General features: G+C 41.0%; 1 protein-coding gene across 5 annotated transcripts in view; it reads left to right on the forward strand.

Annotated features, from left to right (window-relative positions):
• LOC124119039 overlaps nucleotides 1-24,758 on the forward strand; it is a 130,874-nt gene that overhangs the window by 14,832 nt on the left and 91,284 nt on the right. For 4 of the 5 annotated variants that reach the window (XM_048393706.1, XM_048393708.1, XM_048393707.1 and 1 more), the window contains exons 6-21: nucleotides 4,471-4,621; nucleotides 8,888-9,054; nucleotides 9,590-9,704; nucleotides 11,022-11,170; nucleotides 13,404-13,548; nucleotides 13,765-13,889; nucleotides 14,780-14,906; nucleotides 17,007-17,179; nucleotides 17,349-17,487; nucleotides 19,150-19,289; nucleotides 19,600-19,723; nucleotides 20,840-20,997; nucleotides 21,933-22,047; nucleotides 22,768-22,910; nucleotides 23,374-23,491; nucleotides 24,394-24,551. In XM_048393706.1, coding sequence (XP_048249663.1) covers nucleotides 4,471-4,621; nucleotides 8,888-9,054; nucleotides 9,590-9,704; nucleotides 11,022-11,170; nucleotides 13,404-13,548; nucleotides 13,765-13,889; nucleotides 14,780-14,906; nucleotides 17,007-17,179; nucleotides 17,349-17,487; nucleotides 19,150-19,289; nucleotides 19,600-19,723; nucleotides 20,840-20,997; nucleotides 21,933-22,047; nucleotides 22,768-22,910; nucleotides 23,374-23,491; nucleotides 24,394-24,551 — 2,247 coding nt within the window. The remainder of the gene's footprint in view (nucleotides 1-4,470; nucleotides 4,622-8,887; nucleotides 9,055-9,589; nucleotides 9,705-11,021; nucleotides 11,171-13,403; nucleotides 13,549-13,764; nucleotides 13,890-14,779; nucleotides 14,907-17,006; nucleotides 17,180-17,348; nucleotides 17,488-19,149; nucleotides 19,290-19,599; nucleotides 19,724-20,839; nucleotides 20,998-21,932; nucleotides 22,048-22,767; nucleotides 22,911-23,373; nucleotides 23,492-24,393; nucleotides 24,552-24,758) is intronic. The other variant, XM_048393711.1, reaches the window with a different exon arrangement.

Below are 24,758 nucleotides of genomic sequence, written 5' to 3' on the forward strand. Positions count from 1 at the left end.
ACCCAACATCTACAAGTTTGTAAGCTTGTAGACATCATTAAGAAGTAATTAACAGTCCCATGCTGAGACCTTTCTCAAAATTCAGACCGGTGGCAGGCTGCCAACAAAGAGAAGAAAATATCGCAACCTCGACACGAGTGTGCTCAGTCAAACAATGAACTTACGACCGGCAGAAAACAACTCCAGTTGAGTATGCCGATGCTGTATCTCAGCCGTGTTGGCCTGAAAATTTAAACATGCTAATTAAATCCAAAATCGTATAATTATTTTTAATAGAAACCGTATCTTAATTTGTTCTTGCACTGCATCATATCGTGTATTTCATCTGTATATGTGTAATGTGTATATGTATCAATGACTACACTTATACCGCATATTCTGCAACAGACTATAATTAATCACCTTATTATTGTCTCTCCATTTACCATGGCTGACTGCACTAATACCCTTTTAACAGTGGACACCGATATCAGTATACATGTAGGCTTTTTGTTCAAAAAGGAATATGCAGGAAATTATATGTAACAATTAACTGTGTACTAATTACATGTTTGAATGTTATCAGTTTTACGTTCTGAGATACAGTGATGTAAGCATCTTCTAAAATCTTCTAAAAATATAATAAAATACAAAACTCTCTGCCGTAATTTTTTGTGGAAATCATTCGATCAAGTAAAAATGACTGCGTGACAAGACGAATCAACTATTTATACCCGATAAAAGAAACTGCCGTATTTTAGGAACAGTGCTATAACAAGACATTTGAAATTTCTAACAAGCAGATACATTAAAGACAGTGAATAGACTACAGGTACGTAATCCGTATCAATCAAAGGTGTAAAAAAACTGAAAATCATATCTGTCGGAGACCTACCAAATTACCAAGTTTTATCATTACTATATTTATTACAATGCAAATACTTTAGTGATACATTTTTTAGAGGAGAGGGCATACACACAAGTATATTGCTTCCGTGTGTGAATGCAGGTTGTACTTGGTATCTCAGTTCTCAGTTTCATACTGGTTGTATAACTGAATTTGTATATGGAACCATGCGTACAGCATGACAATTACTTGCTATTCGTCAGTTTACAACACACATAACACGGTCAAACAGTTTTAGGCATCGCTTTTGCGAGTTATTTAGTACAATAATGTTTTATTAAAATCTATTTCAATTTGTTTTCACAATTTTCCCTATTGACAGTCGTTGTTACGTGCGTCACTAGGTAATTAGTACGGATTGACCTTGTTTATTGTTTCTATACTTTGAGGATTTCTGTGGCAAGTGGCGGACGTAATTCAAACTCTTCCGCACTGACACCGCATCAAATATATTTGTGTACCGATTACATAACTCTAATGGACAGGGTGGGGTGGTAGTTCACCGGACGACACTGTGTATATTGGGCGGCTCCTTTGATATCTCCTCCAAACATACGTTTATTGAATGACCCCATTAAACGATGATACACATCTCGATGAATATATCAAGGCACTAATTCAACTTTCATAAACATTTTTTTGTCTTTGTGCTTAATATATCCACATATCAACGAACATTTGTAAAACATGTCTCCTAAAAAAAATTAAACATTTTCAGGCTAGGTATTTGCCCACAGCAACACCTGCATAACTGTTTATTCACACGTGGTGTGGTAGATCGTAATTGACCGAGAGCAGGTATTGTAGAATCACCTGTAAATAAGGCCGACACTGTAATTAGATACAACGTACTAATGAGAATTATCATAAGAAGGCTGTTGTTTTTTCTGAACTGTTACCATTTTCATACCAAAAGTGACAATGCAGTTAAAAGTTGCTTTAGTGTCACAATATTCACTCACGTTTTCCTCAATCGCACTGAAACATAATTCCCACTGGTCAGTTCGAAACCGCATGTAATTAAATAATTATTTCGAGATTTCGTTAGAATGTAAGATATTCAGCCAAACGTTATGCAATAAAAGACGAATAGTTTTTTTCATTAAAATACGCGCACGCGTACCTGTATATTGCATACCTAGTGTCACGTAATTGCCCAGTGTGATGTATCAACGGGACATAAAATGGGAAATGAAATAGAAACTAACTAAAATTTAATGTTGTGAATTGGAGTACACGCACATGAATTCGTATGATAAACTGTCAAAACGTTTTGAGAGGTAAGGCCGGGTTCATTAAAGATCGCTACAATATGTAAAACAGGTGAAATTTGTAGAACTAAAGGAAACATCCAACCAAATGCCCTTTTTAAATAGTAATGTAATGATATAATATAAAGTATATTTCACATGATACAATATACTTTGCAAACAGTTAGTTGATGCTTGAAAGGGACTGACGAAAACATGGGCGAAATATTTTAATAACGCCGTAAAATAGTTGAATTAAGTAAAAATTAGTTAAATTTTGTGTCATGATACTTGAATATATACATTTAATGTATTTGCGAAACAAAATCATGAGTTTTAAGTAAAGGAACATATACTCGCCCATGGGCCAAACCTTTTTCTCGCCCATGGGCGAAATATTTCAATATCGCTATAAAATCGTTGAATTAAGTTAAAATGATTTTAATTTTGTGTCATGATACTTCAATAAATACATTTAATGTATTTGCGAAACAAAATCATGAGTTTTAAGTAAAGGAACATGTTTTCGCCCATGGGCCTGCCCATGGCCAAACGTTTTTCTCGCCCATGGGCGAAATATTTCAATATCGCTATGAAATAGTTGAATTAAGTTAAAATGATTTTAATTTTGTGTCATGATACTTCAATAAATACATTTAATGTATTTGCGAAACAAAATCATGAGTTTTAAGTAAAGGAACATGTTTTCGCCCATGGGCCTGCCCATGGCCAAACGTTTTTCTCGCCCATGGGCGAAATATTTCAATATCGCTATGAAATAGTTGAATTAAGTTAAAATGATTTTAATTTTGTGTCATGATACTTCAATAAATACATTTAATGTATTTGCGAAACAAAATCATGAGTTTTAAGTAAAGGAACATATTCTTGCCAATGGGCCAAACCTTTTTCTCGCCCATGGGCGAAATAGTTCAATATCGCTATAAAATCGTTGAATTAATTTCAAATGAGTTAAATTTTGTGTCATGATACTTGAATGAATACATTAAATGTATTTGCGAAACAAAAACATGAGTTTTAAGTAAAGGAACATATTCTCGCCCATGGGCCTACCCAAGGGCCAGACTTCGCCCATGGGCAGGCCCATGGGCGACATAGTCTAAATATTGAGTTTTTAAACAATTTTTTTTTCATTTTTTCTTCCTTGGTATGTTCCCATGAAAACGGCATGTTTAATTTTGTAAATACCTTTAACCGAGACTGGGCAAAGAGCGTAGAGTTTCTGGACTTTTGGGTTTCCAGAATTAAAATGGGACGTGTTCTTTGCATTTTGGCCATGCACCTACCTCATGTTATAATACTTTCCCTTCGTACTGTAAACAATGTCTTCTCAAAAACAACTTGATCAATGAAGCTTGTTCCCACCAATGATAACTCCTGAATATGTTCAAGAGGTTCGAATCCAAATTTCAATATTGACAAATTTTAATGAAATTTGATATTAATTTACTTAATTATGTGATTCAACACAAAATTTGTTTGTTTTTGCATTATTTAAATTTATTTTAATTAAACTTGTTTTGACTATGCTCTTACTTCTCTCATAATGCATACTTGCCTCTGTAAACCTCTCGCCAGAAGTTGGCATTATTGGACATTAGTGACTTTGGAATGTGTGTTTCTCTTTATGATGACATCATAATTTGTTCAATTCTTTGGATTTTGTGTTTTAAGTATTTATGCAGATTATATTTGAATATATCGCTGCTAAAAGCAAGTTTTGTTTAGTGTCTGTCTTTTGTTTTCAAACTTTTGACATTTTCACCTGATGATTACATATCCAGGTGAGCTACAGTGTCGTTGCCCTATTATTTTTAAAGATTTTGAGTCCTTTTGCCAAATCTCGAAATTTCAAAATAGTTACTTGTAGTTTCAATTAGTTTCTCATTATTAAAAAACTTCTTTCAACAATGTTTAAAAATCAAAATTACAAGTTTTTTCTCATTACTTTGATTGATTATTTTCTCAAACATTTAATTATTTTCTCAAAATTACAAGTTTTTAAAATAAACTTGAAATAATGAGAAATAATTGAAATTATGAAAATGTAATCAAGGTAATGAGAAAAAACTTGTGATTTCGAGGATACCAAACAAATGATTGAAATAACGAATAATTTTTATGTATGCTACCAAAGTGGCACCATTAGGCTTTCGTAGTGAAGAAATAAGAGTACACTCAAAATCTTTCTTTGCCTGTAGATACTTGAGGGTCAACAAAATGGCTTAAGGTGGGATGTTTGGTAGTGAGGAAGAAAGTTTTTCTGGCCTAAGTGATCTGACATTATTTATGATTTATTTGTGTTTTGTGCAGATGGCAATGGTCAGGTGAAGAATATCAACTTTGCACCTACCAGAGCAGATAAAATGTGCTTGGATGGCAATGCTGTCAACTACATGGCTCACTTCCACTGTCCAGATTATCTGGACCAAATACGTTCAAATGAGACCAAAGGAGACTGCAAGTAAGTTGTCATTGTTTTCAGGAAACATGGGGTTTCAGGATAGAGCCTTCTCAAAGCCTTTGCTTGTTGTTTGATCCTTAAAAAAATCCAGAGAAATGGTTTCTACGACCCTTTGCTGAATGAAGGTGTGTCTGGTTCAAGTGATCTTAGGGGTCGGCCATTATATGCTCTTTAGAAGCTTGCGAACATTGCCATGTTGAGGCCCGGAATGTAGGAAATAATGATGTTGCTCCTAGGAGGGAGGTAACTGTAAACTAACCACGATCTTAGTTAATCTGAAGGATTAATTAATTTGCATTTTATAAATTATGGGAAAATTTCAAAAGTATTTGCCAAGTTTATTATAACTGAACACACTATCAAAGTTTATATTTGAAATTATGATACACTGACCAGTGAAAAATGATTTCAGAATACATGTCCTTGAAAGAAACAAATATGATTAACTTTGTAATGTTCCTAAGTTTTCGAACTTATCCAATCTCAAACTATGCATTTTTCATTCTTTCGATTTGGGTGTGGAAACTCCCTAGAACAAAGCCTCATGCCAAAAAGAACAATGCATGAACTTATCCCAACATCACCATGGTCACAACCTAAACAAATGGGTAACTCATTGTAATCCCATGCATAGTGACCCTACACAAGCTGACTTCACCTGACTTCACCTGACTTCGCCTGACATATCATTCTCTTTCTCATTGCCACAGTGTGGAGATATGTTCGAACATAGAAAAAACATTTTGAGTATTTTTGTGAGCTTCCTCCTCCTGCTACATCATCATTTGGCGTTTGTCTTTACAGGGCGTTTGTCCTTAACTGTTCCTACGTCATCCCTAACCCGGCCCCCCAAGCCATTCATGTCCGATCTCGCCTCAAACCTTGAAAAGGCCTTTGTTTCATTCAGACATCAGAAGTAGAGTGTCTTGGGATACGATGACATGCATCAACAAAGTCAGTGAGCCTGACCACTGGATCCCATTTGTCGCCTCTTAAGACAAGCATGGTCGCCTTTTATGGCAAGCATGGGTTGCTGAATACCTATTCTACCGAGGAGCTGACACGTACCGGCATGGATGGAGTGTCTACCTCCTCCACAGCGCCAGAACTGTGCGACATCACCACATTCAATCCAAAGTGATCTTCTCATAGTTCCATTATTGAATATTGAGATAGATACAACAATTTGATGCATTTGTCTGCTCACATCCAGTGTTATATGCCAAGTCAGAAGAAGAAGCTACATCAGAGGTGCCATGATGCTTCAACATAAGTTCCAAGGCATTGTGGACTTTACTGTCCCATCACATGGGCACCATGACTGCAATCCGTCGCCATGTGCTCCTTCAAGCTATCCTTGGTCTACGCCTTACCTGTGTGCCAACAGGTCTCCAGGACGTCTCTCAGGATGTCAGCAAAGAAACACACTTCCAGGTGTCAGTAGATCTTCTTAAACTGCAATGTTCGCAACTGGGAGACCCCAAAAGGGAAGTATTGATACCGTCCCCAGTGGAACCCATCAAAACGGGAGTTACATGAGGTCCTCGCTCAGAAGCCTAGTTCTTTTCATGGCAGAGGATGTGGCCAAGGACAATAGGGATGCAAGTCATCAAATCCCCGGACAGTCTCCTTCACTCCCAGCAGGCACACTGGAGAGTTCACCAAGCCAGTCCCGAAGAAAGAGGAGGATAAGCTCTGGATGATGAAGACTTTCAACACGCAGTATCTCGAAGATCCGCCCAATTTTTGCATGATTTCCATCATGCTTCTATGTACAATCACCATGACACTATGGCCATCTTGTGGGAGAATTTCAATGCCTATGCCTTTCCACTCTACCAGCCTTCTACCTTGGGTTTTCAAAAGGCAGCAATCAACAAACAGCTTCAACTGCTTTGGGTCGCACCTTATTGGCCAGCACCTCATTGGCCAGCACGAAGTTGATTCAAAGTTCTGGTAAACATCACAGAAAAAAATTACCATCATCTATCAATGCAAAGAGATTCTCTCCTCTGACCTCATTGCACCTGTGGCCGGACACTCTCCATCTGTGTTTGGCTCTGCCAAGGGTTTTTCTATGAGAGTAGCCAAGACCATCAGTGCCGCTCATCACACCCCTCCCAAGGCCTTGTACAACCATAAGTGAAAAGCCTTTGAAGGGTACTGTCAACCAGACGAACTGTTGACCATCCCTTCCTAAACCTGCATTTTGAACCCAGATGACCATGAAGACATCTCATTATGCCTGGTTAGAACTTTGCATATTTACCCCAAAGCTTCTACGATGTTATGATGCCCTTTTATGCCCGGCCGCCAACATGGAAGTCTCCTGTACCACAATTTCCTTTTGGCTACGCTCGACAATTCTTTGGGCCTATCACCTTTGCTGGATTCCCTCTCCCTGTGACATCTAATCCACACAAGACAAGAGCAGCTTCATCCTCGATGGTGCTGCACATCAACTGCAGCAGACGTAGGATGCCCCTGGAAGTCCACCACAGTCTTCGCTTCCCACTATCTACAAGACAACCTGTGAAGATCCCAGGTAGAGAATAGGTCCTCAGCAACCCATGCTTTTAAAAAAAGGCGACTATGCTTGTCATAAGAGGTGACTAACATGATCGGGTGTTCAGGCTTGCTGACTTGGTTGATGCATGTCATCGTTTCCCAATTGAGTGGATTGATGCTCATGATGTCAATCACTGGATTGTCTGGTCCAGACTCGATTATTTACAGACCGCCGTCATATAACTAGAATATTGCTCAGTGTGGACAAACAAACAAACAAAAAAATGAGACATCTCAGTCACCGATGTTCAAGGCCTTAGCCAGTTTGGTCTGTTGGTCTTGGCACAACAGTTGACGGCAGTCCATCAGTGCAGATGATGATACAGTGTACGCTCTGCAGCGGACTCGTACACCGTCTCCTATACAAACTGAATAAATATTGTAATGTCATCCTCTGGTTATTGTCATTAGAGCTCATAGGAGGGTGAAGCAGCTCTCCTGTAGAGACTCAGGTCTTCAACATAGAAGTCGCCACAAGGTACAGCTGTTTCGACAATGTCCCAAGAACTCTTATCTGCTCACCTCTGCCTTGAGCTTGTGATGTCTCAGTATTTGTTTGAAGATCCTCTTATGGATATTGTCAATTGTTCTACTCGTCTTAGCATGCTTCATTGTATTTGATATTTTTGACGAAGTGTTAAAGAAGATGCCAAGCAGGTTAACCTTACATCCTTGAGCATATGTAGAGGGCTATCTTGAAGAACATATTGACTGGAGATCCCTTCCAAATTGGTTATAAAGTGATGGTTGAATAGGTTCCCTACTTCAAAACTACTGTCGTTTCTCCGTGACATCCTCGATATCATGCTGTTATGGTCTAGTTACGTAAAGAGGTTTTCTCACCTTTTACAGTGTTTTTAACCTGCTCACATAGTCATGTCTTTTTGTTGCTAAATTGTGTAACTATCTTGAGGAAGAAGCATTGTTTTAAGCCATCTTCCTTGTGTATGGCTCAAGGTTGTAGTCTAATACAGGCTAGGTTTAACTGTGCCTCTCTGTCCAACCGTGGGATAAATGCATAGTGTGAGATAGGATAAGTCAAAGTGTATATTGATATACTTATCCTATCTCACACGCTACATGCTCACCTGACTATCCCAGTATCACAGTTACCTTGGGCCGCACGGGTGGCCCAGTCGTCTAAGGTGCCGCGATTCGTTGTGAAGAGTTGCGTCCCTTGATTGTGGGTTCAAATCCCGATTCGCCCCGATTATGTTTCTAGGTTTGTCAGCACCATACCCGTGCTTGTGGGTTTCACTGAAGTGGTAAAAGTCTGAGACCTGCATCACTTTCCTCCCACATTAAGCTGATACGCCGCGATATAACTGGAATACTGTTAAAAGCGGCGTTAAACCCAACTCGCTCACTCACTCACAGTTACCTTTGCCTGTCTGCCCAAAGAAAGAGAATGATATATCTGGTAAAATCAGGTGGTCAGCTTGTGTGGGGCACTGTGCGTGGGATTAGACCCATTTGTTTAGGTGGTGACCATGGTGATGTCGGGATATGTTTGGCTGTAATGTTTTTTTTGAGGATTTGTTCTAGAACTTTTCCACACTAAAACTGAAAGGAAAAATGCATAGTGTGAGATAGGATAAGTATGTGAATATACAAGTTAATATAACATTTTCAATTATTCCGGAAATCTACTGAAAATGATACAGAGACAAGTGGACTAAATTCCTTTCCCACTTTCAGCATACTGGACGGCCTCAGTTCTTGTGTGTATGAAGCTATGAAAGGGCTCGCCGTGTCTAACGGCAAGACATTTGAGTGTTCCATGAAGGATGTGAAGAACAAAGTAGTACATTACAAAGGCAACATTCTCAAGCAGACAAAACTCCCAGAAATATGCTTCAAAACAGGTAGGTCAACATAGTCATGACCATCCTCGAGTATCCAGTGTGTTACATCTTGTAAGAATGGACTACTATGTTATCTAGTACTGGATGTGAATGTTATTCGCTTTTTAAAGTAAGCCAGGAACAGAGAAATATTTCGACCTTGAGTACATTTGCCAACAGTTTGCTCGTGCTCGAGTTAGATGTATACGGTTTAATTTTGATATCAGGAGACAACACAAACTTTCAAAATCTTTCAACATAAACTTACAATAAATGCTTCAATTAAGTTAAAATACCTCAGAATTTGGGAAAATAACTTTAAAAAAATCATAATTTTTAACAAAATAAGTAATATTTTTCTCAATTTGCCCACCAAGGGCACTTCGTGTAGAATCCTAGATAAAACTCTGCAGTGTTAACAAATATGCACATCATATTCATTAAAGAGTATTGATGATTGTCCCTTATCATTTTGGGGACATTTCCTTCTGTATTTGACCAAGTTTATCAGCACAACCTATGCCGACCCTCCACCATTTCCATCGTTGTTTCACAGGTGAAGGGAAACAAGCTTGTCCTCCATTCATGGAGTTAGTTGGCTTTGTTGCGGAGAGTTGTCCAGAAGCAATCGAAAAAATCTCAACAGAAACTGATGTTGAGTCAAGATGCAAGTAAGTACAAATCAGAAGGACAGTAACTTCAGACAGACATTGATGTGGCCCTTACCCTGGGTTATTTTCCAATTCAGACAATGTTTGATGTGTTCGTCCATTTCTCTTATTTGAGCAATCACATCTTGATGTGCTTGCATTTGCAACTAATAAACCCCAGGCAAACTTTGGCTCTCTTAACCTATTTTCATCAATACAAGAATTTCTAAGCCTCAAATTGGATATATATTTCAAAATTCCCCTCTTCAGGTTATTAAATAAGGTGATAGATTTATGAAACTTGGTAATGTTATAGTTTTGCAATGGTCACTTGTTTTTCAAAAATATTAAGATTAGCATTATCATGATTCATGAAATGCTGAATGAAACACCCGATTTGAAGAAAATGAATAACTTCAAATAAGATGCCAATTTTGTGTCCACCTATGTGTAACCATCAGGCACTTAGTTGCAGACCCTTGTTTAATCCCTACTGTGTATCACTGGCGACATTACAGCAGAACACAGATATAACGAACATGGAGAGAGTGAACACACGGACACAACAAACTGTTACAAAATCCCAGACTATATCCCCTCTATATTATCACTTAAGATTTACGTACATGGTGAACTCTCTGACTGACTGACTGAGGTTGGGGATTTTACGAGCGCTTTCGGACTGCAATTAGCGGTGACAATTTAACTAGTTAAACTTGCTTTATGTTAAACTTACCTGTACATGTAATTGGACTAATCTTGTCTGTAAAACAAACATTAAACCTATGCAGTTTCACAAATGCAGTCAGCAAAACAAACCCACAGCAAATGACCAACTATACATCCTCCCCGTATGTTCTAAAAATGTTATGAATTGAATGTTCTTAAATGAATGTGATGAATTGTTATCAATTGAATACTATAAAGTGATCACTGCTAATACAAGTCAAGTACGTGTATTGTGTTTTGTTTTATCGAAGATGGTGGATGTTTCCGAGCGAAAACGTATAGGCCTATAACGAACTGATTTCTCCAGTCCCGTGTAGTTCATTAGATCCATTTTCTGCTGTACTTAAGCAGCCTGACATCACAGTAGCCTATAGGAATCACCTGTATCAACCATGTTTTATTTCATCTTGACATTGGGCAGTGGGTAGCCTATTCGTTAAAGCGTTCGCTTGTCACGCCGAAGACCCGGGTTTGATTCTCGACATGGGTACAATGTGTGAAGGCTATTTCTGGTGTCCCCTGCTGTGATATTGCTTGAATATTGCTAAAAGCGGCGGAAAACAATACTCACTCACTCACTAATCTTGACATTAACTCTGATCCTTACAGGCATTATGAGTACCTGTTGGGCTGTGGGGTCATGGTTCTCAACAGAATGAACTACAACTGTAAAAAGTCCCAGCTGAACACCATGGCTGTGGAAAACAAGGCGTTCTTCCAGGTCCAAATGAATGGATTTGATGTGATGCAGTGCACAGGTAGGCGGGATTGAAACCCTGACACTCTGCTTCATAAATGTTGTCTGTGAAAATGTTATCCTTAGAAACTAATTCTTAACATTCCTTGGTAATTAGAATATCCTGCCTAGGTGCTTGTTCCTGTTAGGGGTCACAGTATATTCATGGCAACCATTCCATAGAGCTTTTGAATAATGACCAGATAAAATCCATTAATAGTTAAGGCAAGTTTTACAAATACTTTGTCTTAGTTATTGTTGGCTCATTGGTCACCTTGGGACCCCTATATTCCTGCCTGGGACCCCTATATTCCTGCCTGGGACCCTTATATTCCTGCCTGGGACCCTTATATTCCTGCCTGGGACCCCTATATTGCTGCCTGGGACCCCTATATTCCTGCCTGGGACCCCTATATTTCATGCCTGGAACCCCTATATTACTGCCTGGGACCCTTATATTCCTGCCTGGGACCCCTATATTGCTGCCTGGGACCCTTATATTCCTGCCTGGGACCCCTATATTGCTGCCTGGGACCCTTATATTCCTGCCTGGGACCCTTATATTGCTGCCTGGGACCCCCATATTGCTGCCTGGGACCCCCATATTGCTGCCTGGGACCCTTATATTCCTGCCTGGGACCCTTATATTCCTGCCTGGGTCCCCTATATTGCTGCCTGGGACCCCTATATTCCTACTTGGGACCCCTATATTTCATGCCTGGAACCCCTATATTCCTGCCTGGGACCCCTATATTCCTGCCTGGGACCCCTATATTGCTGCCTGGGACCCCTATATTCCTGCCTGGGACCCCTATATTGCTGCCTGGGACCCCTATATTCCTGCCTGGGACCCTTATATTCCTGCCTGGGACCCCTATATTGCTGCCTGGGACCCTTATATTCCTGCCTGGGACCCCTATATTGCTGCCTGGGACCCTTATATTCCTGCCTGGGACCCTTATATTGCTGCCTGGGACCCCCATATTCCTGCCTGGGACCCTTATATTCCTGCCTGGGACCCCTATATTGCTGCCTGGGACCCCTATATTCCTGCTTGGGACCCCTATATTTCATGCCTGGAACCCCTATATTCCTGCCTGGGACCCCTATATTCCTGCCTGGGACCCCTATATTCCTGCCTGGGACCCCTATATTGCTGCCTGGGACCCTTATATTCCTGCCTGGGACCCTTATATTGCTGCCTGGGACCCCTATGTTCCTGCTTGGGACCCCTATATTGCTGCCTGGGACCCCTATATTCCTGCCTGGGACCCTTATATTCCTGCCTGGGACCCCTATATTCCTGCCTGGGACCCTAATATTCCTGCCTGGGACCTCTATATTGCTGCCTGGGACCCCTATATTCCTGCCTGGGACCCTTATATTCCTGCCTGGGACCCCTATATTGCTGCCTGGGACCCTTATATTCCTGCCTGGGACCCCTATATTCCTGCCTGGGACCCCTATATTCCTGCCTGGGACCCCTATATTGCTGCCTGGGACCCCTATATTCCTGCCTGGGACCCCCATATTCCTGCCTGAGACCCCCATATTCCTGCCTGGGACCCCTCACCCAGTGCTGTAGCTGTAGATGACGTCCCACTTGCAGTAGTTCTCTGATGTTTTCCGACAGTCCTCACCAGCTTGTGATTCATAGATGCCTTACGCTTAAGCGGCATTATGAGCGATGTATGGTGAAGGAGGAGGAGTCAAAAGTAGAGAATTGCTGTACAAAACCCAGTAGATAAAATTTTGACAGAACGCAATGAACGATGCTGATGAGAAAGAGAGTTTGATGAAGTCATTGGAAGTAGAATTACGACGAAATAATAATAATAGTTTAGGTAAGTTTCACAAATGCTATATGCCTTAGTTATTGTTGGGTCAGTGGTCACCTTGGGACCCCCATTTTTCATCCCTGGGTCGCCCATATCCATGCCCAGGACCCCCCAAGACAATCATATACGTGTCTGGGACCCCATCGTATAGCTAGAATATGAACGCCAAACATCAAAAAGAAAGGTGCAGGTAAATAAATCCCTGGTAATAGGCAAACTGCTTAATATTCATCAGTAAATTTGAGTTGGCAAAGAAAGAAAGTGAGTTTTGAAAACCAGCATTGACTTGAGCCTCCTTTCATGTCACATTCACTCAGTCACCGTCTCTAGTTTGGTTCAAACATTGTCAGATATGCTGTGTTGTGTTTATTTCGAATACTTACAGTAGTTTTGACCCGGTTGTGCATGTGTTTTCAGAAGGTGGAGAAGTTGAACTATCCACAGTGGCCCCTTTCACATATTACCCATCATGCCTCAATGTTAACGAGTATGACTATATCTGGAGGTACAGGTGCAAGGTCAAGGTCGAAAAGGTTGAAACAGTGAACGGAACTGCTTGCAGGTAAAATTATTAGTGTTGGCATTTGGAAGGCATATTTTTGAACACATAGACATATTTAAATCTTGAACTCTAAATAAAGTTTTACTGTTTTCTTTTAAATTTGGACTTGGTAAAAAATGATTTTGGGTTATATGGTTTTCATTTTAATGCATAATTCTGCAAAGTTGTAGGATTTGTATATTTATGTAATGAATTACTGTTATTTATGGCTTTCAGCAAACTGACAGCCACTATGGGATGCTTTATGGAGAGTATGGGATGTTCCTACCAGAACGTCTCGATGATCCTCCAGAAGTACGGCCGCCTCTTTATAGCAGAACTGAACTTCACTCTGTGCCATGGTGAGTGGTCGGGTTACCGTATATGACTGTCTATAAAGCGACCCCAATGTGTAAGGCAACCCCCCTGTACAAGCCTGCAAAGTCGATGCTAATTACTATATCCCGTCTATAATGCGATCGCGAATGAAGCACATCACTAGTGCATACACAATCCTAACATTTGCAATAAAAATGTGTTTGTCTTCTGCAGAAAAAAGGACATTGTATCGAATCAGCAAATTCAGGGAAATGAATAGATCATACAATTAAACTTGGTCATTACAAATTTTAAATTTGAGATTAAACATCACTAGACATGACAGTATTTAAAAAAACATCAGCTTATTATTGGAGGAAAGTCCTACCGGATGCAGGTCAGCCATGTTATTAGTTTGGCAAAACCCACAGGGTCACAAACATCTGGCGTAGAATAGATCTTCAGCAACCTATGCTTGCCATAAAAGGCAACTAAGCTTGTCATAAGAGGCGACTAACAGGATCGGGTGGTCAGGCTTGCTGAGTTGGTTGATGCATGTCATTGATCCCAATTGCGTAGATATCAATCACTGGATTGTCTGGTTCAGACTCAATTATTTACAGACTGCCGTCATATAGCTGGAATATTGCTGAGTGCGATGTTAAGCAACAAACAAACAAACACAGGGTCACAATGCGAACGCCTCTGGTTAGCAGAATGCAGAGAAAAAAACAACTAACTCAAAGTTATTCTCATATATGTTGATCAACATAAGTATATGATAAATTTGATATCCCTTTCACCAAACTGAATGTTTTGATATTGAGAAAAGTATGTATATGCTGTGAAAGGTCCAGAGGATTATGGGGACTTTTCAAGCAATCATCTGCTGCACACTGACAGTCATTCTACAAATATATGTTGTCTGTTGTAGAGTTCATGAAGCAGATTGATGGTCGAGCGTGCCTGAGCTCCACACAGCCCCAGCTGGAGGGACTCACCAGGTGTATGGTTGTTCTGTCTGGTCTGTCCGATGACATGTCCCACGACCTCTCCTGCAGGTAGGCCACAGGCACAAGTCCTGCTATCAGAAGTGTTCCCATCTCCCCTGTATGGTTGTACTGTCAGGTCTGTCCCACCACCTCTCCTGCAGGTAGGCCACAGGCACAAGTCCTGCTATCAGAAGTGTTCCCATCTCCTCTGTATGGTTGTTCTGTCTGGTGACATTTCCAACGACCTCTCCTGCAGGTAGGCCACAGGCACAAGTCCTGCTATCAGAAGTGTTCCCATCTCCTCTGTATGGTTGTTCTGTCTGGTCTGTCTGATGACATTTCCCACGACCTCTCCTGTAGGTAGGCCACAGGCACAAGTCCCGCTATCAGAAGTGTTCCCATCTCCTCCTCCTCTGCACAAGGTTGGAAATAAATTTAAAACCCAACATGACAGTGGACTAGGTGGCCCATAAGTGTTTTCTGCCCATCTTCAAAGTTACCTGCATGCATTCAGGCATTTTGAATATTGAAAAATTGCAAAAGATAAGAGACAAATCGTGTCTGATTCTGTTGAAACAATGCAAACAATTACTTGAGAATCTACAAGGAGTTGAGGAAAATTTCATGCAGCCCGACACAAAAGTTACCAGCCATGGGCAGGGCGGGTGGGCGGGGCGGATGAGCAGGGTGGGTGGGGGGATGGGCTGGCGGGCTGTTGGTCAGGCAGGCAAGCAGGTGGATGTTATCAATCACTTGTTGGTCTGGTGAAGACGTCATTATTCACGTTTTCACAGGCCGACAATGTAGATGGAATAGTGTTGAGTGAGATGTTAACATTAACTCGCTCACTTCAGGGAACCAAGTCTCATTGTCAGATGCACCATGACGTGATCATCATGTGTCCCTTACTACCTGAACCTTGTAATTCCTTTGAATACCTTACCTCTATTACATCTAGGCCATAAAGTCTTGTTTTGGCTGTAGTCACATCAAAAAATCTCAACTAAACCTCAATTCTGATACCAAGCTGAATACACATGACGACCATGTTCCTGTGAGAGAATGCTTGACTTAAAATTGCAACCATAAAATGGGCTCCCTTACATTGCTGTATATGAAGCATCAAAAAAATAAAATTTGATTCTTATTGTAGTTTTGTGTACATGCTCAACCATAGTCAACACCATTTCTTGGTTTGAGTTTCTGTGCCAATATGGAGGTGGCCGGAAATGGAAGAAAGTTGGTAATAACTGACCAATGTAGACCAATCACAAGGATAAAACTGAAATAACCTTCGTATGAAACCGCTGTTTATGTCTGTGTTGATTGGAAGCTCCATGTTTTAGTTTTTGTCTGAAGGGTCAGGCTGCTTACTTTATCGTGGACTTGACATTGAGTCTGTGATCCATTTGCAGACAACTTATTATAGGAGATGAAGAAATAAATTAGTTGCAGATATGGGACAACTTTCAAGGTTTCTGTTTTTTAAAAGAAGACCTATGCCCCACTCAGCATAAGCCTCCATGCTTATCGATAAGGGGTGACGAATAAGTGGATTTAGTAAGGATGAACAACTTCCTTATTACAATTAAGAGCTCTTAACTTCCTCCAACTTCTAAATGCCTATCAAAGAAAGTGGATTTAGTGGCCACAGTGGCTGCGAAAATGAATAAGATTTGATTTGTGACCTCCAGAAAAGTGTAAGATTTTGTACTCTATGGTTCGACAGGTCCAGATTCAGTCTTCAGTCAGCAAACGTTAAAAGATGGTACTTGTTGTTACCCTGTCTGGTGCTCGGCATTAAGGGGCTAAAACAAGGACTAGTCAGCTCGGAGTCAGTATACTGTGTCTGAGGGGGTATTCATGTTAAACTGCTGTATGGTATCTCAGTGGGCTAGCACTATCAATGGGTATCTGTCGGGACTAGTACAAGCAGCCACACACACACACACACATGCATGCACGTTGCTATATAAGTGCAATAATCTTGGACGCAATGTTAAACCCCATTTCACCTTCACAGCATTGAAAGAGCTGGGATGAGTCTAATATTCACACAGACTTGCAGAGGTTGTAAGGAGGCTTTTAATTTAGTGGCTAAAGTTGTTAATGAACCATGATTAATGACTTGTGTTGCGTAAATAAACATTCACCATATCCCTGTTCTAGGACGTACTATGAGGCTGTGCGCTGTATGGAGAATCTTCATGCTGATCCAACTTGCAACATGGAGGCTTTTGACAAAGTTCTTCCTGACTATGCCACAACTGCTTTGATACGAACACCAGATCTTTTAGCAACATTAAAAACGACATCTTTACCAGCAGCACCAAAATGCTCAGGTATGTACGAGTTGATAATCTGTTGGTTTATTCAAAGCTGCATTAATACCCAGCTTGTTGGGAAGGGTACACAGGGTACTCACTGACTGATAGTGATTTCTTGAATCTCTACTAACAATTCAATTACACCAACTAGTATTCATTTGATGTTATATTTGTGTTGGACCAGATTACATCAAGAATGCTGTTGACATCAAGGTTCCCTGTCTGGACAAGGAGTTTCTGGGGAAGGTCATTCTGGGAAGAGTCTGCAGAAAGTTTTTGGATAATGTTCTGGATAAAACACTTCCTAAGTTCAGTCGATGCCAGTAAGTCAAGTTTGATCTATCATTTCATTCACAGTAGTGCTGTGTTTATAGTAGCTACTGCTCACTATACAAGCCAACTGGGGACTGGGCGATCACACTGACAGTAGTGCCATGTTTATAGTAGCTACTGCTGTAGCCAACTGGGGACTGGGCGATCACACTGACAGTAGTGCCATGTTTATAGTAGCTACTGCTGTAGCCAACTGGGGACTGGGTGATCAAACTGACAGTAGTGCCATGTTTATAGTAGCTACTGCTGTAGCCAACTGGGGCCTGGGCGATCACACTGACAGTAGTGCCATGTTTATAGTAGCTACTGCTGTAGCCAACTAGGGACTGGGCAATCACACTGCCAGAAGTGCCATGTTTATAGTAGCTACTGCTGTAGCCAACTGGGGACTGGTTGATCACACTGACAGTAGTGCCATGTTTATAGTAGCTACTGCTGTAGCCAACTGGGGACTGGGCGATCACACTGACAGTAGTGCCATGTTTATAGTAGCTACTGCTGTAGCCAACTGGGGACTGGGTGATCAAACTGACAGTAGTGCCATGTTTATAGTAGCTACTGCTGTAGCCAACTGGGGCCTGGGCGATCACACTGACAGTCGTGCCATGTTTATAGTAGCTACTGCTGTAGCCAACTGGGGACTGGTTGATCACACTGACAGTCGTGCCATGTTTATAGTAGCTACTGCTGTAGCCAACTGGGGACTGGGTGATCACACTGACAGTCGTGCCATGTTTATAGTAGCTACTGCTGTAGCCAACTGGGGACTGGGTGATCACACTGACAGTAGTGCCATGTTTATAGTAGCTGCTGCTGTAGCCAACTGGGGCCTGGGTGATCACACTGACAGTAGTGCCATGTTTATAGTAGCTACTGCTGTAGCCAACTGGGGACTGGTTGATCACACTGACAGTAGTGCCATGTTTATAGTAGCTACTGCTGTAGCCAACTGGGGACTGGGTGATCACACTGACAGTAGTGCCATGTTTATAGTAGCTACTGCTGTAGCCAACTGGGGCCTGGGCGATCACACTGACAGTAGTGCCATGTTTATAGTAGCTACTGCTGTAGCCAACTGGGGACTGGGTGATCACACTGACAGTAGTGCCATGTTTATAGTAGCTACTGCTGTAGCCAACTGGGGACTCGATGATCACACTGACAGTAGTGCCATGTTTATAGTAGCTACTGCTGTAGCCAACTAGGGACTGGGCGATCACACTGCCAGAAGTGCCATGTTTATAGTAGCTACTGCTGTAGCCAACTAGGGACTGGGTGATCACACTGACAGTAGTGCCATGTTTATAGTAGCTACTGCTGTAGCCAACTAGGGACTGGGCGATCACACTGCCAGAAGTGCCATGTTTATAGTAGCTACTGCTGTAGCCAACTAGGGACTGGGCGATCACACTGACAGTAGTGCCATGTTTATAGTAGCTACTGCTGTAGCCAACTGGGGACTGGGTGATCACATTGACAGAAGTGCCATGTTTATAGTAGCTGCTATAACCCTTGATGATGGGAGAATATGCCTGAAGTTTCAGCCCAAAGTGTTGGCTGTTTAAAATGAACTCACCACTCTCAGTGGCACTACCGGTAATTGCATATTTTGAGTCTGATTCAAATCATGTCCAATTTTTTATAAATTTCAGAGCAATAGTACAATGCGTTCAGACGGCCATGTATGAAAGTGTCCGAGCCAGCTGCACTGTTGAGCAGGTCAGAGAGGCCATTAATTCAACTTTGGATGACCTTCAGACAGTCTTTCCTCTTGCAGCAAACAGCTGTTCAGGTACAGTCTGCCGTGTTACTCTGTTATTGTTGGAATCGGGTGATTGAGTTCTTCCTGTCCGAACTGGAAATTTCATTTGGAACCGGCAGCGTTCACATTATACAGATATCACATTACCATTGAATGGTATAAATGTCGTAATGGTATGCTGTGATACATTGGATAACGTATATGTGATAACTGAAGTCATCTGGTCAGCAGTAAGTGGAAAGAAAATGAAATCAAAGTTGTCTTCATTGTAATGATCAAACTTAATACCTATTGAATGTGGTGTCATTTTACAATGGTAGATCATCTCTCGTTTTTTCAGGTGAATACGCTGGACAATGTGAAGGGATTGTAGTAAAGAATGAGAGTAAGCCAGCCTCCTCAAAATGTTTTGCCTACATGTTCACCATGAACACCACCCTCTTAACTGTGGAGGAAAACTGCAAGTGAGTTTACAGTTTTGATGTCCTTTGTTCATTCGAATTGGACCGTCTCCGTGGTCTAGTGGTAGAGCGTCCGCCCGGAGAGCGGAAGGTCCGGGGTTCAATCCCCGGCCGCGTCATACCAAAAGACGTTAAAAGATGGTACTTGTTGTTACCCTGTCTGGCGCATTAAGGGGCTTAAACAAAGACTGGTCGGCTCGGAGTCAGTATACTGTGTGTGACTGGGGTATTCATGTTAAAATGCGGCATGGTATCTCAGTGAGCTAGCACTATAAATCGGCATCAGTCCGGACTAGTACAAGCTGCCATACAAACACACACACGTACATGCACGTCGCTATATAAGTTCAATAATCTTGGACGCGACATTAACCCCATTTCACCTCACCTCATTCGAATTGGTCGCCGTGAAAAGGTGCAAGATTGCTGATGGCTTTGACTGGTAATGATACTGACTGATACTATGTTGACTAAATTATTAGGTAACAAGGTATTTCTTCTTGTGACTATGTTGTGAATTGAGAAAAAGATTTGGGCAGTCGGGTAGCCTAGTGGTTAAAGCGTTAGCTTGTCACGCCAAAGACCCGCATTTGATTCCAGACATGGGTGCAATGTGTGAAGCTCATGCCTGGTGTCCTCTTCCGTGATATTGCTGGAATATTGATAAAAGCGGCATAAAGCCATACTCACTCACTCTACAGCAACCCATTCTTGTAATAAGAGGCGACTGTACTTGACGTAAGAGGCTACTAACAGGATTGGGTGGCCAGGCTCGCTGACTTGGTTGATGCATGTCTTCATATCCCAAATGCGAAGATCAATGCTCATGATGTCAATCACTTGATTGTCTGGTCCAGATTTGGTTATTAGCAGACAGCCTTCATATGCTGGAATATTGCTGAGTACAGCTTTGAACAACAAACAAAAAAACCAACAAAGAACAGAAGAAACATTACATGTTTTGAAGGAGTGACCAAAATGTCCCGTCTCAAACAATAATCCCCCTACCGCCTCCGAATATCAAATGGTGGGTCTTATATAAGAAGGTTGGTTTATCATTCAATGATAAAATGTCCAGATAAAATTTGAGTACTATCCTCTTTTCTTGTTCTGTCACAGCCTCTTCATCAGTGCACTAGCATGCTTGAGGAGAGAGTTCATGGAAGTCAACATTACTTGTACAATAAAGCAACTTGGCAGCCAGATCTTTGAACTTGTGCCGTACATGGCTTCACTGAGACTACCCTTCCTGGTGTATGATGTCATGCAGTGTAGAGGTAACTGTTGCTATGACGAGTCGTAGATTTCATTTCATGTCACTTCCTTTACAGGTAATTGTTGCAATAATGACTCCTAACTATTGCTTGGTGAGCCAATCAAATGCCATGAAATTACATGCAAATGTTACCCGTGAAGATCTGGGTTAGAATAGGTCTTCAGCAACCCATGCTTGGCATGAAAGGTGACTATGCTTGTTGAATGAGGTGACTTATGGGATCGGGTGGTCAGAGTTGCTGACTTGGTTGATGCATGTCATCATATCCAAGTTGTGTGGATCGATGCTCATGATATCAATCACTGGATTGTCTGTCCAGACTTGATTATTTACAGACCGCTGTCATATAACTGGAATATTGCTGAGTGCAAAGTTAACAACAAATACAAAATATATTCAATGAAGTACACATAGATTTGATGTGATCTGAGTGTAATATGTTCTGTCTGTGTGTGTGTGTTTGTGTGCAGCATGCATTGCATGCAATGTTCACCTGGTAAACATACATACATAGTGCGGTTTTTTTTTCACTATGGTAACATCTTTGATCAGCAATATGTATGTTAACTGACTCTTCATTACCTAATGTTGATTTAGCTTTTGTAATGAGTTAATAGACTCAACGATCGATGCTGCTGTGAAGATTCCAGGTCAGAATAGAGTGACATGACTGATTGCATGTCATCTTGAACCAACACCGTGAACTTTCATCATGTGATCATCTACCAGTGGTTTGCTTGGACCAGACGGGGTTATTTACTGACTTCTATGATAAACCTGGATATTGCTGACTTTTTGTGACAGTCACTTTGTGAAACAGTCTTATGGTATCCACCTTGTAATTTGGCTATTCTGCAATATTTAATATAGAACAGGCAGGTGAGCTACAGAGACTGTGGTTGTTTTTGCTCATTCCCATGATTTGATTGTTTTCAGCGCAAGTTGCTGAAGCAATTGATGTAGCTACCTCAGATCACTGTTCTAATTTTGCCACCATCCCTCTCTACACTTCTACCAGTGTGTGTGCCCAGCATGCATTAGGAAGTTGCACGTATGTATGTCTCAGTCATCTGTGTAGGTCGGACAAGGGCATGCTTCCGATAGTTAGGGGGCACGGGTGGCCCAGCTGTCTAAGGCACTGTGATTCGCTGTGCAGAGTTGCATCCCTTGGGCACACCAGAAACCTTAGATTGTGGGTTCGAATCCCGGTTCGCCCCGATTATGTTTCTAGGTTTGTCAGCACCATACCTGTGCTTGTGGGTTTCACCGAAGTGGTAAACATCTGAGACCTGCATCACTTTGTGCTTTCCTCCCACATTAAGCTGACATGCTGTGATATAACTTGAATACTGTTAAAAGCGGTGTTAAACCCAACTCACTCACTCACTTTGATAATGAACTTGAATTACAGAGTTATGTTACTGTATCAGTATCTGCATTCAATCACTGGTTTGTCTGTTCCGAGTTCAATTATTTTTAAACTGTCATGATGCAGCTGGAATATTGTTGATTGCAGCATTGAACAGTATTCACTCATTGTGTGAAGTTTTATATCTTGAAAATCACATTCGTAAAACTGGTTGAGTAAATTATACAGCTCATCTTTGGACTTTTGTATTTTATCTATCTATATATCTAAGTATATATATATATATAGCACTCACATATTCAGTTGTATTTGTTCCCTTGATTCATTCCCTTGGTATATTGATTTGTGAAGTTTTGATTCTTTTGGAGTGATTGCTGACAAGTGTTGTACCTTTCAATCCAGTGCCCTGCCAGGACTAGTTCAATGTGTGGGGCTCGTCCTGCAGTGTAATGATACCACCGCCATCTCCAAAACCCTTGTCTCTAATAGCGACATCCTCATTCGTCGGCTTGGCATTGACTACAGCAAATGTTCCCCAGGGGGAGGTAAGGAGGGAGTTGGTTACATGTATACAGATCATTCAATTCTTGGATTGTTCTTTGTAAGTTTTGGTAAATGCTGATTTGCAATAGGAATGATTTTTTTCTATTGGATCTTATGTTTTTTTGTACTGTGGAGAAATATATACTCATAATTGTAGATATTTTGTAAAGGACACACATTCAGAGGTGTTCAGTTTCTATGTGCACGCTGAATGTCCTAAACTCTTCACAGTGATATTTCCCAATATCTTGAAATAGTGAAACGGATAATATTTCCTTTTTGTTTGTTTTGAATGTGCAAAAGAAAGAGATTAAGTTTAACAACATTTAAGAACTCTTGTCACGTCTTTTGCATGCACATCAAATTTAGTTTTCTACCTAAACTGATGTATGATATGATGGTTTTAATTTTATATTCTGCAGTACTCCTCCGTTCTCTAATTAGACTATGTCTATTCTGTTTCAGGAGTGGACTCGTGTTCAAGTGCACTGATGAAGCCCGAGGGTACAGCAGCGGGGTCCAAGTGTTTCGCCTACATGTTTGTCCAGAACACCACCTTGCTGACTCTGGAGGAGAACTGCAAGTGAGATGACCCACCCCCAGTTCTGCCACTCACTTCATTGATGATGAAATAGGATTGTGCTTCATGGCATCAGCTGTACCCATGTTCACCTCAATAATTATCACACAGTTTATTATAAAATATTAAACCATGGCTCCTTTGTCTTTGACTGTGGCCTAACTAACAGAATTGTTAGTTAAACACCACTTGGCAATGACATATCTTTTATTTTTCCCCTGTCCTAGATTTGACAATAGAACAATTTCATGAAAAACGTTTGTTGCCAGCGGGATTCAAACGGGTGAAGTCCTCACAGAAGGCTACTGAATATGGTCTTCTGCCACAGTGACATGGTAGAAATTGTATGAAATTGACAACTAAATATCTAGGTGACTGATAAATGTGCAAAAAATGGTCCAAAATGAATGGTATACTTGCCTGGGACATGCATTTCATAACCCAAATCGGCAATTTACCATGTGCACGTACAAAAGGCATGGGAAATATATTTCACGTGCTTTGTGTAGGGCTGACTGACACAGTGTTCTCCCAGTTGAGCATAGAGTTCCTGAATATCTTTCCAAATATCTTGAACGAAACAATATTTTTTAATCATTTTAGGTGCTATAAATGTTGGACATGGTTTAAGACTGTTACACCACTTGGACCCCGGTGTCTGATCGTTGAAATGGTTTATTAACGAGGCGTTTGTGGTGTAATTAACCATTTCAATGATTAGACACTGTGTCCTTGTTGTCTACCCTATACATAAGACCTCATTTAGCAGCAGTGCATCATTAATAATACTTACTTGGTGTTCATCTTCAAACCTAGAAACGTTGATTCGCCACACGTGTTGAGGAGTTATGAAGTGTTATTTTGTGCTGAACTGTGTGACATCACATGCCTTCTTGTTTTGTCAGGTTCTTCCTCAGTGGCCTTGCATGCGTGCAAGGAGAGCTCATGAAAGTCGGTGTTTCCTGTTCAATACGAGGACTGGCCCAGGACTACTTCAACTATGTGCGCCTCCTTGCCTCCCAGAACACAACCATATTTCCCTTTGATTTTACACAGTGTGCAGGTAATTGTTCTCCACATGACTCTTACAGAGGTGCTAGATTCTTACAAAGATGTTTGTGTTTTTATGTCTTTCTTAGTACTAAATTTTAAAACTTCTCCTGTTGCACCCTATGCATTTCTCAAATGTGTCTGGGTGATGCTAGGGGTGTTCATGTGGATTGGGTTTTTTAAAACAGGAAACCTTTGTTTAGGCACATTTCCACTTAGG

Source organism: Haliotis rufescens, unplaced genomic scaffold (genome assembly GCF_023055435.1).
Source record: "Haliotis rufescens isolate VD_foot unplaced genomic scaffold, xgHalRufe1.0.p SCAF_12, whole genome shotgun sequence".
Classification (NCBI taxonomy): Eukaryota; Metazoa; Mollusca; class Gastropoda; order Lepetellida; family Haliotidae; genus Haliotis; species Haliotis rufescens.